This window comes from Perognathus longimembris, chromosome 6 (genome assembly GCF_023159225.1).
Source record: "Perognathus longimembris pacificus isolate PPM17 chromosome 6, ASM2315922v1, whole genome shotgun sequence".
Classification (NCBI taxonomy): Eukaryota; Metazoa; Chordata; class Mammalia; order Rodentia; family Heteromyidae; genus Perognathus; species Perognathus longimembris.
The window spans coordinates 86,012,223-86,027,068 of NC_063166.1; the positions used below are offsets into that span (position 1 = coordinate 86,012,223).

General features: G+C 61.9%; 1 protein-coding gene across 4 annotated transcripts; it reads left to right on the forward strand.

Moving 5' to 3' along the window:
- Positions 1–395: 395 nt before the first annotated feature.
- Arfgap1 (ADP ribosylation factor GTPase activating protein 1) lies at positions 396–14,038 on the forward strand. 4 transcript variants are annotated; one of them, XM_048349738.1, is made up of 13 exons: positions 396–526; positions 3,958–4,021; positions 4,224–4,333; positions 4,629–4,800; positions 5,240–5,340; positions 5,929–6,015; positions 6,997–7,093; positions 8,231–8,287; positions 9,081–9,113; positions 11,045–11,101; positions 11,570–11,629; positions 12,111–12,187; positions 12,623–14,038. In XM_048349738.1, exons 2-13 carry the CDS (start codon positions 3,962–3,964, stop codon positions 12,954–12,956), a joined length of 1,245 nt encoding a protein of 414 aa, XP_048205695.1. In that variant the 5' UTR covers positions 396–526; positions 3,958–3,961; the 3' UTR covers positions 12,957–14,038. The 4 variants fall into 4 exon arrangements, with proteins under 4 accessions (XP_048205695.1, XP_048205696.1, XP_048205697.1 ...); XM_048349739.1 differs by lacking the exon at positions 11,570–11,629; XM_048349740.1 differs by lacking the exons at positions 11,045–11,101; positions 11,570–11,629.
- Positions 14,039–14,846: the final 808 nt, after the last annotated feature.

Here is a 14,846-nt window from a genome sequence, read left to right on the forward strand (position 1 = left end):
CCGGGCGCCCTCCCACCCGGCGCCCCTCGCCGCCGGGCACACAGCCCCAGGCGCCCCCACACCGCCCCTCCCCCCCGCGTCCCTCCCCCCGGTCGCCCCCCACCCGCCGGGCGCCCCACCCCGACCACCCCCCACCCTCGGCCCCGGGGCGCCCTCCCGCCGGAAGTCCCCCACCCCGGGCGCCCCATCCCGACCGCCCCCCACCCCCGGCCCCGGGGCGCCCTCCCGCCGGGCGCCCCCTTCTTCCAGCAACTCCGGCAACGTTCCAGCTAGCCGCCCGGCCCGGGACCGGAAGGAGCACTGACCGACCGGGGCCTCACTTCCGGGCTCCGACACGGAGGCGGAAGTCCCGTCCGGCCGGTCTCCCGTGAGGCCTTGCGAAGCGCGACGTCGCCGGAAGCTGCTGGCGGCCGGTGGGCGACCTGTGCTCCGGGCGCGGCGGCCCCGCGGGTCCGGACCCGACGCCCGGCCGGCCCCGTCCCGACACCCCGCCCCGTCCCGACCCGAGCTGGCCCGGCCCTTCCAGGTAAGCGGGGGGCCCGGCGCCGGGCGCCGTGCGGGGGCCCCGCCGCGGGGGACGCGGGAGAGGCGGGCAGGCCCCCCGGCGCGCCTCGGCGCGGTCCTCAGCCCCCGCGGGAGCCGGCGCCGGCCCGGGGCCGGGCTCCGGAGCCCTCCCGCCGGCCCCGTGGGCAGCCGCCGTGCGGTGCGGTGCGGTGCGGTGCGGTGCGGTGCGGTGCGGTGCGGTGCGGTGGCGGCCCCGCCGATTCCCAGGCGCCGCTGTGCTCCCCGATCGCAGCCCCCGCGCCCGCCTCCTCCGCCAGCCAGGGTGGCGGCCCGGGCAGGGCGGGCCTCGGGCGCCCTCCCACCCAGGCCTGGGGCCGCCGCTGTGGAGAGCGAGCGAGCGGGGCTCCCGTCACGGAGCGCCCCCCTCCCCGCGCCCTCCCACCCAGGCCAGGGGCCGCCGCTGTGGAGAGCGAGCGAGCGGGGCTCCCGTCACGGAGCGCCCCCCTCCCCGCGCCCTCCCACCCAGGTCAGGGGCCGCCGCCGTGGAGAGCGAGCGAGCGGGGCTCCCGTCACGGAGCGCCCCCCTCCCCGCGCCCTCCCACCCAGGCCAGGGGCCGCCGCTGTGGAGAGCGAGCGGGGCTCCCGTCACGGAGCGCCCCCCTCCCCGCGCCCTCCCACCCAGGCCAGGGGCCGCCGCTGTGGAGAGCGAGCGGGGCTCCCGCCACGGAGCGCCCCCCTCCCCGCGCCCTCCCACCCAGCCCCGAGCCGCCGCTGTGGAGAGCGAGCGGGGCTCCCGCCACGGAGCGCCCCCCTCCCCGCGCCCTCCCACCCAGGCCAGGGGCCGCCGCTGTGGAGAGCGAGCGGGGCTCCCGTCACGGAGCGCCCCCCTCCCCGCGCCCTCCCACCCAGGCCAGGGGCCGCCGCTGTGGAGAGCGAGCGGGGCTCCCGTCACGGAGCGCCCCCCTCCCCGCGCCCTCCCACCCAGGCCAGGGGCCGCCGCTGTGGAGAGCGAGCGAGCGGGGGCTCCCGTCACGGAGCGCCCCCCTCCCCGCCCCTGGTTTCCGAGGTGGGCTCGGGGTGCGGACGCCCTGGTGCGGCCTCAGCGGTTTCTCACTCGCTTCTGCCTTTAGCCGAGCTTAGGTCCGTCTAAAGAAGGAGCAGCGTTGGTTTGAGGGGTTAGGGAGTCTTGAACCGTGTTTCATGTTAGACCGCTTTTATGCTCTTGAAAGCTGTCAGCTGGTTGCTTTCCTGTGATTCTTAGACGTGGCGTTTCTGGTAAGTAAGCAGAAGCTTTCAAACCTCCCACATTGGTAACACCGGGGAGGGCGTTGTAAACCCTAGAGAGCCTCCCTCTCCTTTCTCCCCCTGGTGGTTCGGCGAGTGTCCTCCCACCTTATTTTTGCTGGCACAGGGATTGAGTGGTCCTGTCAGCTCTGCGCCTTGGTTTGCCTCTGTCATGTGGACCGGGGCATGAGCCCCTGCCGCTGGGCAGGTCAGGCAGTGCCACCCGCCGTCAGACCAGGCCCCCTGCACACAGAGTCCTCGTGGTTGATGTGAGCAGTGTGTCCAGAGAGCTTTGTAAACCCAAACCCACCAGGTGTCTCTCCAAACACGTGTTTATCAGAAGTCTTCTGCCTGACTGAGCCGTGTGTACCCCGGGCCCTGCGTGTGGGAGTCGGCGCTCAGGTGTTCAGGGCAACATCCTGGCATGTCATGGAGGGAGGGATGCTAAGGTGGCCTTAGGCTTTTGTTTCAGTTACAGAAGACACTTAGCCTCCTAACATCAGGTGGCTTACCAGGGGGGCCCAGTGGAGGTGAGCAGGAGAAGGTACTTCCCTCTGTGGAGACCTCATCTCTGCAGGCTTAAGATTAAAATTTATATACAGAAGGTGGACACTGGTGGCTCACACCTGTAATCCTAGCTACTCAGGAGGCTGAGATCTTAGGGTCACAGTTTGAAGCCAGCCTGGGCAGGAAAGGCTGTGAGACTCTTTGTCTATAACCACTAGACAACCAGAAATGATGCCCCCCCCCCCCCCCGGCTCAAAGTGGTAGAGCTCTAGCCTTAAGTGAAAGACATCAGGGACAGTGCCCAGGCCCCAAAGTTCTAGCCTGGTGATTGACCAAAAAAAAAGAGAAAAATGTATGATTAGTGTTTCTGTTTTTTTTTCTCTTTTTTGAAAGTGTACCTTACATTAAGTTCTACTTTTCATCATAATAGAAAGCCAGTCTTAACTAGTCATCTTTAGACCTGTAGCACAGTGGTAGTGAGCATGCTGCTTGTGTGCTTGTTTTTTTTGTTTTGTTTTTCTGCCAGTCCTGGGGCTTGGACTCAGGGCCTGAGCACTGTCCCTGGCTTCTTTTTGCTCAAGGCTAGCACTCTGCCACTTGAGCCACAGCGCCACTTCTGGCCGTTTTCTATATATGTGGTGCTGGGGAATCGAACCCAGGGCTTCATGTATACGAGGCGAGCACTCTACCACTAGGCCATGTTCCCAGCCCTGCTTGTGTGCTTGTGGATGTGCGGCCTGGGGGTGAAGAAGCAGTACGCAGGACCACTGGGAAGGCCACACACCCTCAGTGGTGGGCTGGGAGAGGGCCCAAGGCCCAGGTCCTGCCTCCAGTCCCACGAGTGTTGGTGTGGGTTAATTTATGTCTGACATTGTGGTTGGTGCCACCCCTTTCCTCCAGCTTTGATTTTCCTGGTCTTGAATTAAACAGGTCACTGGTTGAATTTGAGCTTTGCTAAAACTAGTAGATGTATAAATAAATAAATAGGAGCTTTTCTCTCCAGCCCGAGTGTCCCAGTCTGTTCTTGTGACAGGCCCAGTGGCCCCGGGCTGGCATCCAATAAGGACAGTGCTGTAGTCACTGTCGCCGCCTCCCCCTCATGAGGACCCCACAGAGAACTGCTCATAGACTTTCCCACAGGTGTGTAGTCAGGTAAAACTCTGATGCAAGTGGCAGGCTGGAACCCCCTGCATTTAGTCTAGAGTTGGAAAGGGCAGAGAACCCATACCACCCTTGTTGTGTTGCCATTCTAGGTGGGGATTCTGGCTTTGCAGCTAATCTGCTTATTTTGTCAATGCCCCCTTCCCCGTGTGTTTTACTACTAAAAGCTGTGAGATGTGTATGTATACATATATATGTATGTGTGTATATGTGTGTATATATAGATGTGTTTTAAATAAAGTACGGTCTTGGTGCGCACAGCACTGGGTGGAGACAGCCTCAGTGGTTTCCTGGTTTTCCTTATGACCACACTGGCCTGGCCTGGCCTGGCCTGGGAGCCTTGCTCGAGTGTGGGCTCTGGGCTGGCCTGTAGAAAGGAGCATTGTGCTGTGGCTTCGTAGCAGCTCAGTTCTTTCAGAGTAGTTTTGGAACTGCCAGTTTCTTTCCTTTCTTGTAAGTAACTTGCTGGTAAGCATAAGGGTTTGTTTTCCTCCTTTGCAGCATCATGGCCAGTCCAAGAACCAGGAAAGTTCTTAAAGAAGTCCGAGTGCAAGATGAGAACAATGTGAGTATCTTGGTGGCGGTGAGCCTCCCAGGCCTCACCCTCCAGCTGACCCGCACCACCCCTAGCGCTCACCACACTACCCTTGCGTGAGGTGTCCGGCTTCATTGATCACGCCTCACCGAGGACACTTAGTCTTCCATTGACCATTTGCACCCATTTCGGGGAAGACTCTGCCTGGTAATCTACACATGGCCCTTTGCAGGTTTGTTTCGAGTGTGGTGCATTCAACCCTCAGTGGGTGAGTGTGAGCTACGGCATCTGGATCTGCCTGGAGTGTTCTGGGAGACACCGGGGGCTTGGTGTGCACCTCAGGTCAGTGTCCTCTCAGCCTCTGCCCCATTGGTGGCTCACCCAGGCTCCTTGTCATGGTGGGGGCCTGCTGACCAAGGGCTCCCTGACTAGGAAGTTTGGGGTACTGGTCCTGCTGGGTGGCCCTGCCCCAGTAGCTCCACAGCCTCTCGTGTCACCTGCCTGGCTGTCCTCTGTGGGGCTTCCGGCCTGCCCAGCCGTAGGAAGCACCCATGGCCAGTTCACAGCCTGACCCTAGCCGGGGGGCTTTTGGATTTCTGCTTGTGTTTGGTGATTGGATCAGTCCTCTGGTTTCTAGCTTTGTGCGCTCTGTTACAATGGACAAATGGAAGGACATCGAGCTGGAGAAGATGAAGGCTGGTGGGAATGCGAAATTCCGAGAGTTCTTGGAGGCACAGGAGGATTACGACCCTGACTGGTCCCTGCAGGACAAGTACAACAGCAGGGCGGCAGCCCTTTTTAGAGATAAGGTAAACACTGGCCCCGCTCGGCCCCGCCGCAGGCCATGCACCTGTGGGGGCTGCAGTGTGGCTGTAGAGGCTTTGGTAGGCAGGTTTTTCCAGAGCAGGGGCCTCCTGCCCAGCGGGGAAGCAGGCGGGCTGGGCTGGCTGTGACTAGGAGGAAAGGAACGGATCATACTGTCTCTAGCGCATCTCTGACACCCTGTGAAGTCGTTGTTTGGGGCCCAAATAAGTGGGTGCCTGTGCATATGATGTTGCAGTGGCACTGATCAGGTGCTCACCAAAACTGTTGTTTACTGCAGCCTTGCACTTACACTTGGTGTGTAAACCTGAGCCGTGGCCCTCGGGACCCAGGCAGAGCCTGCAGAGGTGCTGGCGCGTAGGGCTGGGTGTGCGTGCGAGGACAGTGCACGTGTGCGTGCCCTCCTGCCTCATGTCCCTTTCTCAGGTGGCCACGCTGGCTGAAGGTAGAGAGTGGTCTCCAGAGTCATCACCTGCCCAAAACTGGACCCCACCTCAGCCCAAGATGCTGTCGTCTGCTGCTCACAGGTGGCTGTCGGGGCTCTTGGGGCTTCCCTGCTGTCCTCAGCTTAGCCTTGGTCTTAGCTGTCGCTCGGGGATCCCTTCACTTGTAGAAACGGCTCCAATCAGAGCAGCTTCTGAAAGTCAGTATGAAAAACAGCTTTTCAGGGGCTGGGGATATAGCCTAGTGGCAAGAGTGCCTGCCTCGGATACACGAGGCCCTAGGTTCGATTCCCCAGCACCACATACACAGAAAACGGCCAGAATCGGCGCTGTGGCTCAAGTGGCAGAGTGCTAGCCTTGAGCGGGAAGAAGCCAGGGACAGTGCTCAGGCCCTGAGTCCAAGGCCCAGGACTGGCCAAAAAAAAAAAAAAAAAAAAAAAACAGCTTTTCAAAACATTAGTAAAAACGCACCCAGTAAAGGCACACCTGGACTAACAAGCAGTGTTCCCCCCGTCGGCAGGTGGGCCTGGCCCCTGGTACTCTCCAGATGTGTGCAAGCCCCTGTCCCGTGGACCGTGTGGTTCTGGCGAGCATGCCAAGCCACCACGGTCTGTGAGCCCCGCCTTTTGCTCCCGGGACCCCCGGCTTCACTGGACTTCACTCTCATTTCAGATCCTCCAGCCAGCCTCAGAATGTGAGCACCTCAGGGGATAAGGCCTTCGAGGACTGGCTGAATGATGACCTCAGGTCCTACCAAGGGTAAGGCCCTTCCAGCTGCCATAGCAGGAGTTGCGGGTGTCTGGGGCAGGCCACCCCTTGAGGGCTGTCGCAGGGTTAGGGCCACCCCGTGTCCCCTCACGGCACGCGTGTAGTGAGCCCCAGCCAGCCCAGGTCGAATGGGAGGCGTTCTACTTTACAGTATGGGTATTTGAATGCAGGGCCTCAAGCTCACTGGATAGGGTCAAGTATCGAGGTTGTGAGGAAGACCTAATTCTTTTTTTTTTTTTTTGCCAGTCCTGGGCCTTGGACTCAGGGTCTGAGCACTGTCCCTGGCTTCTTTCTGCTCAAGGCTAGCACTCTACCTCTTGAGCCACAGCGCCACTTCTGGCCATTTTCTGTATATGTGGTGCTGGGGAATCGAACCCAGGGCTTCATGTATACGAGGCGAGCACTCTTGCCACTAGGCCATATCCCCAGCCCAGGAAGACCTAATTCTTTAGAAGAAAAAAAGATGCTTTTTATTTTTTTAAATATTGTGTGTGTGTATACGTGTACTGGGCCTTGAACTAAGGGCCCCTTGCATTCTTGCTTGGCTTTGTACACTCAGGACTGGCACTCTTACCACCTGAGTTACACCTCTACTTTCAGCTTTTTTGCTGGTTAATTGGAGATAAGAATCTCGACATTTCTGCCTGGGCTGGCATTGACCCACCATCCTCTGATCCCAGCCTCCTGAGTAGCTAGGCGTGAACCACCAGAACCCGGCTAGATGGTACATTTATAAATGGGCTTTTATTCCTGGAAACATTGTTTTGATGTTGCTTTTAGGAATGTTGGCTGCTGGTTTGGTGGCAGAGGAACTTCTGAGCGAGCATATGCTTGACTTCTAATGTCAAGTAGCTTAAAGATAGGCCCTAGTGGATGTGAAGAGGGAGAGACTTGTAGGCTGTAGTCAGCGCCTCCCCCGGAGGAGAGAGCGAGATTCATGTCCCCGCCTGGTGCTTTTGTGCTCACTCTCAGGGCCCAGGAGAACCGCTACGTGGGGTTTGGAAACACGGTGCCACCTCAGAAGAGAGAAGACGACTTCCTCAACAATGCCATGTCATCCCTGTACTCGGTGAGGCCTGCTGGCGCCCCTGCGGCCGATATGGCCAGCGGACAGGGCACCACCAGGGGGCAGCCTCTGCCTCAGAAAGCCAAAAAAACCCCCGGTGGTTTCCAGCTGGCATCGTGGCCCCTAAGGAGCTTCCCTGTGGGTCTTAGAAACCCTGGCCTGCAGATCTGGAGTCCTTCCCGGTAGATTCCCTGTGATTGCCGGGCCAGGCGCCAGCGGCCGTGGCCATGCTCCCTGGTCAGGCCAGGTCTTCTCTGGGTAGGAAAAGCAGGCTTTTCGCCTAAAACCTGTCATCATTTTTTCTTAGCCCCACCCCAAAGTTGATTGAGTCTGCATCTACCCATCCTCTGCTGATGACTACCCCTGTGGTAGCAGAACGTAGATAGATGTCTCCCAGTGAGGGGGTCCCTTGCATTTCCTCTTGGGGGGTCGGGTCAAGTTTGGTTTCAAACGACTGTTTTTGGAAAGCTTTAATTTGCTGTGGGGGGGCATACAGGAAAGCAACTGTGAGCTTAGAGTGGCCTTGGGTGAGCCCTGTCTGCCTTGTGTCCGGTCCTCTGCGTGAGGCTGGGCTGAGCCGGGGAAGTGGGCTCCGCAGACGCCGTGGGTGAGGCTGGGCTGAGCCGGGGAAGTGGGCTCCGCAGACGCCGTGGGTGAGGCTGGGCTGAGCCGGGGAAGTGGGCTCCGCAGACGCCGTGGGTGAGGCTGGGCTGAGCCGGGGAAGTGGGCTCCGCAGACGCCGTGGGTGAGGCTGGGCTGAGCCGGGGAAGTGGGCTCCGCAGACGCCGTGGGTGAGGCTGGGCTGAGCCGGGGAAGTGGGCTCCGCAGACGCCGTGGGTGAGGCTGGGCTGAGATGGGGAAGTGGGCTCCACAGACGCCCGGGATTCTCTTGGCTTGTCCGTCCTCGGGACACACGGTGCTGATGTGTGCTGAGCGTGGCAAGGGTGGCCTGAGCTGTGGCACTCAGCTGCCTCGTTCCTCACCGGACACAGGAACCTGGAGGTGTGTGAGGTGCTTGTGTTGCGCCTCTCTTCTCCGCTGCAGCGCGTAGCCCAGGGCCCAGGACCCCAGCCTGCGTGGGTCTGGGCACAGCCTCGCCAGGAACCGTGCCACATGGCTTGTTCTCCGTTGTCTCCCCAGGGCTGGAGCAGCTTTACCATGGGAGCCAGCAAGTTTGCTTCTGCAGCCAAGGAAGGTGTAAGTAACCTCAAAACATGCTGCAGTCACCATTGGCCTGGGAGTCCCGGGAGTCCAGGACGTCCAGGAGCTTTGACTGCTGGGTCTTCCCACTCCCCCGCAGGCTGGCCTGCGGCCTTGGGGACCAGGATGGCACTGTTCTCCTGGAGCAGTGGGTGTTCTCTGTGGGTTAGGAACAAGGTGCCTGCAGAGGGTGGGCCACAGACAGGACCCCATGTGACCCCCCAGTGATACGTGCTTAGATACCTGTGCTGGGCTCTCTCTCACGCTTGCCTGTAATGAGGGGGGAACTTGGGGTGCAGGGGAAGTATGTCTGGTCGTGGCTGTCACCTACCAAGTGCCAGTGGTGAGGGCAGAGGGGGTGGGCTGGAGGAGTGACTGGGGCCTCTGCTGCCTTGTCTCTGGAGAGAGGCTGGAGGGCAGGGAAGGGCCAGGCATCGTCCCGCCTGGGCATCCATGCCAGGCCTTTTCTCCTTCCCCGGAGTGTCCGCATTCGGGTGCTGGACACGGCCTGCACAGACACGCCGGGCCCCGAGCTGTCCCCGGCACCTTGGCGAGTGGAGGCTGGGGCTGCAGGAAGGCCTACCGAGGGCGGGTAGGGCGGCGTCCGGACCTGGCCCCCGCCGCCGGGAGGATGTGGCTCCCCCGGCGCGGCTGGGAATGGAGGGTGTCCCCAGCCAGGCCTTCCTGTAACCCCCGGGCCCCCTGCAGCTGCTGCTGGATGGCCCGTGTCAGGACAGAGTCCTGGGAGTGACAGGCCGAGGGAATAAACCACCTTTATTTTCCCTTTTAGGCTACAAAATTTGGATCCCAAGCAAGTCAAAAGGTAAAAAGGAGAGGCTTTGCCCCTGAATGTGTTTTAAAACCTCATCTAGGGGCTGGGAATATGGCCTAGTGGCAAGAGTGCTTGCCTCCTATACATGAGGCCCTGGGTTCGATTCCTCAGCACCACATATACAGAAAACGGCCAGAAGTGGCGCTGTGGCTCAAGTGGCAGAGTGCTAGCCTTGAGCAAAGAGAAGCCAGGGACTGCTCAGGCCCTGAGTTCACGGCCTAGGACTGGCAAAAAAAAAAAAAAAAAGAAAGAGAGACAAAGCCTAAAACCTCATCTATGATGTCACATGCAGTGTCCCGAGCTCCGTGGGCCAGGCGCCCAGGGTCTGAGAGGGTCCGAGTGCAGAAGGTCCGCACTGCCCTCGCCTGCCAGCATGGCTGCCTCCGTTCCGGCAGCTGGGGGGCAGCGGCCTCCTTGTTGCGGGGGGGAGTTGGACTGTCTGGGCCTCAGCCACTCAGCAGGAAAGGTTGCTACCGCCACCCAGCAGCCCTGTCCTGTGGTGATCTGTGGGTGATCTGTGCTGGGCACAGCCGTCTGGACCTTGCCATTTCTTTGTTTTTCCTCAAAACTTGGAGTAGCCAGGCGGCAGCCGTGAGGACTCGGGGTAGCCAGGCGGCAGCCGTGAGGACTCGGGGTAGCCAGGCGGCAGCCGTGAGGACTCGGGGTAGCCGGGCGGCAGCCGTGAGGACTCGGGGTAGCCGGGCGGCAGCCGTGAGGTGTGCAGGCCTCCGACTGGCGTCCTCGTGGCTCTGCAGGCACGTTTCTGTGCCCGCCCTCACACCCTGAAGGGCAGTAGCGGTTCTCCCGAGGCCCCTTGGCCCTGCAGCCCGCACCTCTGCCTCCCAGGGCCTCTCGCCTGCCTCGTGTGCTTAGCGTCCATCCTGGGCCACCTCTTCGGCCTCCAGGTCAGACTTCTGAGGCACTCAGGATTCTGGACCTTGTTGGTGCAAGGGCCCAAGGCAGGCTGGTGGGGTCTGGTGCCACCACTGGAAACAAGTCAGGCCTAGCATGGTAAAACGTGGTGGAATCCCAGCACCGGTGAAGCAGAGTACAAATTGAGGCAGGATACCCATGTTTTGGGCTGCATAAAGACCCCATCTGGAAAGAGAGAAAAGCCAGTTCTGTGGAGAGGGGGTATTCTTGAGGATTTCCTGGGTATTGCTAAACCCTGCTCCTACTCCCTTGCTCTCTCTCTGCTCACCTGCTCCGGGTGACCGGGGTCAAGTTCTGGGGTTATAAGCAGCAGCCAGAGCCGGTAAAGCCCGCGTCTGCTGGTGCATGTGCTTTGCTGCCCATACCTGCTGAGCATGTGCTTTGCTCCTGGCTGTTTCCCGTCTGTGTGCTTGGTCACCTGTGTGCTGTGCTCGTGCCTCCTCCCTGGCCTGCTGGAGCTGGGGTGGACAGCTGGCCCCTGGTGTAGCGCCCAGGTACTACTGCTCAAGCATACACCGGAGTCTGCCTGGCGAGCCCCGGGAATCCCACCTGCTGGAGAGGCCTTGTGCGGGGGAGCTCAGGGCCACGGTCACCATGGTGCTGCAGAGAGGCGGGGCCCTTCCCCCGTCCCCGCCTCTGTCCACCCTCCCTGTGGGGTCAGTGCTTGCTCTAAGGAAGGGAAGGAGAGGCCTGCAGGTGGCGGCGTCCCCGCCCTTCCCGTTCCTGGACGAGAGCGTGGGCTCTGGCGTGTTCCTGTGAGCCGACCCAGCCAGCCCGTGTGCTACGTGAGGGAGGCCCAAGGGCGCTGCCCTTGTCTCTGGTCTCCATCCTTGTGCCATCTGCCTACCTGCGCCCCCCACCCCTGCCCCCCGCCGTCCACTTCCCCTCGCTCTCCCTTGCTTTTGGCCAAGCTGCTGTCTCCTGATGTGCCGACAGAGCCCTGCCGCGCGCGTGTGCATGTGGAGCTCATACAGCACCCTTTCCCGCAGGCTTCAGAGCTGGGCCACAGCCTGAACGAGAACGTCCTCAAGCCCGCCCAGGAGAAGGTATGGGCGGCACCGGCAGTACGCATGTGCCCCATGCAGGCCCTTCCTTCCCAGGGGGAGTGTGAACACCGGGGGCTTTGGAGAGCGGGGCCGCCCCCACCCTCCTCCGGTCCAGGGGACCTGGCACCCACTCCACCTGCTCTGCTCAGTCCACCCCAGGCTCACCTCCCTCTGCTAGGCACCCCAATGCCCGTGTTGCGTTTGCCTGCCCTCTGCTGGCCGGTTGAGCCCTCGAAGGGTGTGAATAAGGCGCAGGCTGGCGGGGGGGGGGGGGGGTCACCCGCCCCACCCTTCCTCCGCATCGGGCCAGGCCCAGACACGGATGTCCTCCTCGTAGTGGTGGGTGAGGCCTCACGAGGCTGGATTTGTTGTAGGGGTTGCGGTACCTCTCTGTGGCAGTGTAGCAGGCGTTCCAGGTGGCCCCTGTTCGAGGCGTTGTCCCCTAACCGTGCCCTTTAAACCGCGCAGGTGAAGGAGGGAAGGATTTTGGATGATGTGTCCATTGGGGTCTCTCAGTTGGCATCGAAGGTAGGGCAGCCCTGCTGACGTGAGCACAGCCAGAGCCAGTCTCCATACTCCAGGCCCTGGGGCCAGCGTCCCTGCCCACGCGGGACCTGGCCAGGTGTGGCAATGCCCGCCTCCTCTAGGAGCCACAGGGCTTGAGGAATATGGAAACAGCCTGACTGCTGGGGCCTTGCCAGCCACTAACCTGTCGCTTCTTCCACTTTTCTCTCTGCCATTGGCCTTTCCTGTGGTAAGTGCCAACAGCTATCTACCGAGACCTTGGTCTTTCTTTTCTGCTCAATGGTGTCCTGCCAGTGACATCAGAAAAGGCTTAGGGTGAAGGGGGTGGGGCAAGGGAGGACACCGTGGGAAACCAAGCGGGGCCTCCCACACATGCCTGAGCACTGCTGACTCGAGCAAGGCCTGGGTGTGCGGTGTCGGTCGGAGAGGCCCGCCGGGGGCTGCTGGCCCGTGGCAGGACCTGGCTAGCCTCTTTGCCTTCTAGGTTCAGGGAGTTGGCAGTAAAGGATGGCGGGATGTCACCACCTTTTTTTCTGGGAAGGCGGAGGACCCTTTGGATAGGTATATTGTGTTCCCACCCCAGATCTGGGGTCCCCTCTTGGTGGGCTTTCTCAGGTTCCCCGAAGCCGTCAGCCTCCTGGGCCCACACCATGCTCAGGCTCCTGCCGAGGGCCCCATCCCCCTCCTTTCCTGACGTGCCTCGTGGGGCTTGAGCTGCCTGGGGCGGGGGGGAGGGGGGGGGCGCTGCCTGCCCTTCCACATGGGCCCCGGGCCCGTGGCACCGAGGCACAGCCTGGCCCGGGCCAGGTTGGCTCTGTGTACAGTGCTCTGACCCCCCGAGGGTGGGCAGATGTGCCTGGCAGGGTCGGGCCACTTCTGCCCAGGCTCAGCGGGCAAGCTGGCTGGCACGAGGACTGGGCTGAGGGCTGGCGGCGGTGCTCCGGGCCAGGCCTGGCTCTGTGACAGCCGCTGAGCCTGCTTCTCCCTCTGCTCAAGGCCCCCGGAGGGCCAGAGCTACCAGAACAGCGGTGGGGACAACTTGCAGAACAGCGCCCTGGACCAGAGCTTCTGGGAGACCTTCGGGAACGCGGAGCCCGCGAAGACCAAGTCGCCCAGCAGCGAGAGCTGGACGTGTGCGGACGCCTCGACGGGGCGGAGGAGCTCAGACAGCTGGGACGTGTGGGGCTCGGGCTCCGCGTCCAACCACAGGAACAGCAACAGCGACGGCTGGGAGAGCTGGGAGCCCACCGGGGAGGGCAGGGCCAAGGCCTCCAAGACGGCAGCCCCCTCTACGACCGCTGACGAGGGCTGGGACAACCACAACTGGTAGGACCCCGCTCCGCCCCCGGCCCGGCCCAGCCCGTCGGGGCAGCTGCCGTGTTTGCACTTTGCCCTCGTTGCTCCTCGTCATTCCTTCCACTGACCCAAGAAACGACCTCGGAGAGAAGACAGGCTGGACTCGGGCCGGCGCCCCCCGGGGCCCGCCGCCCGCCTCGCCACCCGCGTGCCTCCCCTCCCCGACGCTGGGGGGCAGGCTGGGGTGCCGTCGGCAAGGCCCGGTGGCTGCTTTTGTTGAAAAGTTCCTATTCACCATCCACGGTCTGCTCTCGTGTTTTCTTTGTGAAGAAAATGACTGGAATCTTAAAAGATAAACATGCCCAAAGCAGGACTGGAGCTCGCACTGCCATCCAACGCCCCTCCCCCGTCCACGTCTCCTCGTGGCCTGTGCCGTGACGCCATGACCCACCCTCAGGCCCACCTGCATCTCCCTGTCGCCCAGCCCCCAGTCCCGCAGGACAGACCCTCCCCCGACGGCCCTGACCTGAAGCCACACCGGTCTCTGCCTCGAACTCCTCCATCTCTGGACGCGCTGGACGACTCAGATGTCTGTCCCCTCCCACCCCGCTGTACAGGGATCCTGATGGTGGGTGGGGTGGGCACAAGGGCAGGTAGGGCCTGTGTTCACTGCCAGGGGCAGGGCAGCCGCCTTGCTGGGGACACTGTCCCAGGGGGGCAGCTCCTTGCCTGCTTCACTGTGTGTTGTGTCTGCACAGCTAGACGTTCTTGCCAGCCCAGACCCGGGGTCAGTGCCACTGAGCACGCACGCTGTGGCCCCGGCCCTCCGTCCGGCCCGGGCCCTGTCCCATGTGGCGTTGGGGTGTCAGCAGCCATCCTGCAGCCCTCCAGCTTGGAGCCGGTTGGACAGTGAAGAGTACTGTGCAGGCCCCTTGGACATGGGGACCCCAGTGCCCTGCAGATAAGACCCTTCGCGTGATGGCGGTGCTCCCTGGGACGGCCCGCCGGCCAAGGATTGGAGCAGCCCTGTGGGAGACCGGGAGGGCACGGTGGGGCCTCCCATCCCCACACCACTCTTTTCTGATCCTCAGTCTGACCAGCAGTGCATGACCTGAAGTATGCCTGTGTCGTCTATGTGTGACAGCGTCTACATTGGCCACAGCCAGCCTGTCCCCTGTGCCTTTTGTCTCTCCACCTGGACACCCACAGTCCTCCCCCTGCAAAGAGGAGGGGCTCTGTCCACCTGGACACCCACAGTCCTCCCCCTGCAAAGAGGAGGGGCTCCGTCCACCTGGACACCCACAGTCCTCCCCCTGCAGACAGGAGGGGCTCCGTCCACCTGGACACCCACAGTCCTCCCCCTGCAAAGAGGAGGGGCTCTGTCCACCTGGACACCCACAGTCCACCCCCTGCAGACAGGAGGGGCTCTGTGCACCTGGACACCCACAGTCCTCCCCCTGCGGACAGGAGGGGCTCTGTCCACCTGGGAACTCCCAGTCCTCCCCCTGCGGACAGGAGGGGCTCTGTTCTCTGACCCATGCAGCCTGTGGCTGGTCAGGTCCCAGGGTGTTGCTGAGCAGGGAGGCCCAGATGAGCCCCTGAGGTCAGGGCAACCCTAGAAAGGAGGGAGCACATGGAAGGGCCCTCACTGGGTGTACTCATCCTTACAAGGACTTTTCCTTGTGTCTCGGGACACAACCAGACCTACTGCCTCTGCCTTCTGGATTGAAGGCCGATCTGCAGTTTGGGCCAGATGATCTGTATCAAGTAACCCAGCAAGGAGTTGAGTGGCCCTGGCTGCTGCTCTGGGGCCAGACACCCTTGGAGGTAGCACAGGGCAAGGGATAGGAGCAGGTACCTGGCCTGGGCAAGTGGCATGCCTGCATCCTGTCAGCTGGCCAGGAGGCCCTTCTGGAGACTTCCA

Coding starts and splice junctions, on each gene's coding strand:
- Arfgap1 (XM_048349738.1), top strand. CDS start 3,962: ATGGCCAGTCCAAGAACCAGGAAAGTTCTTAAAGAAGTCCGAGTGCAA. Junction 4,334..4,628: donor GGGCTTGGTGTGCACCTCAG/GTCAGTGTCCTC, acceptor TCTGGTTTCTAG/CTTTGTGCGCTCTGTTACAA. Junction 8,288..9,080: donor CTTCTGCAGCCAAGGAAGGT/GTAAGTAACCTC, acceptor TTTCCCTTTTAG/GCTACAAAATTTGGATCCCA.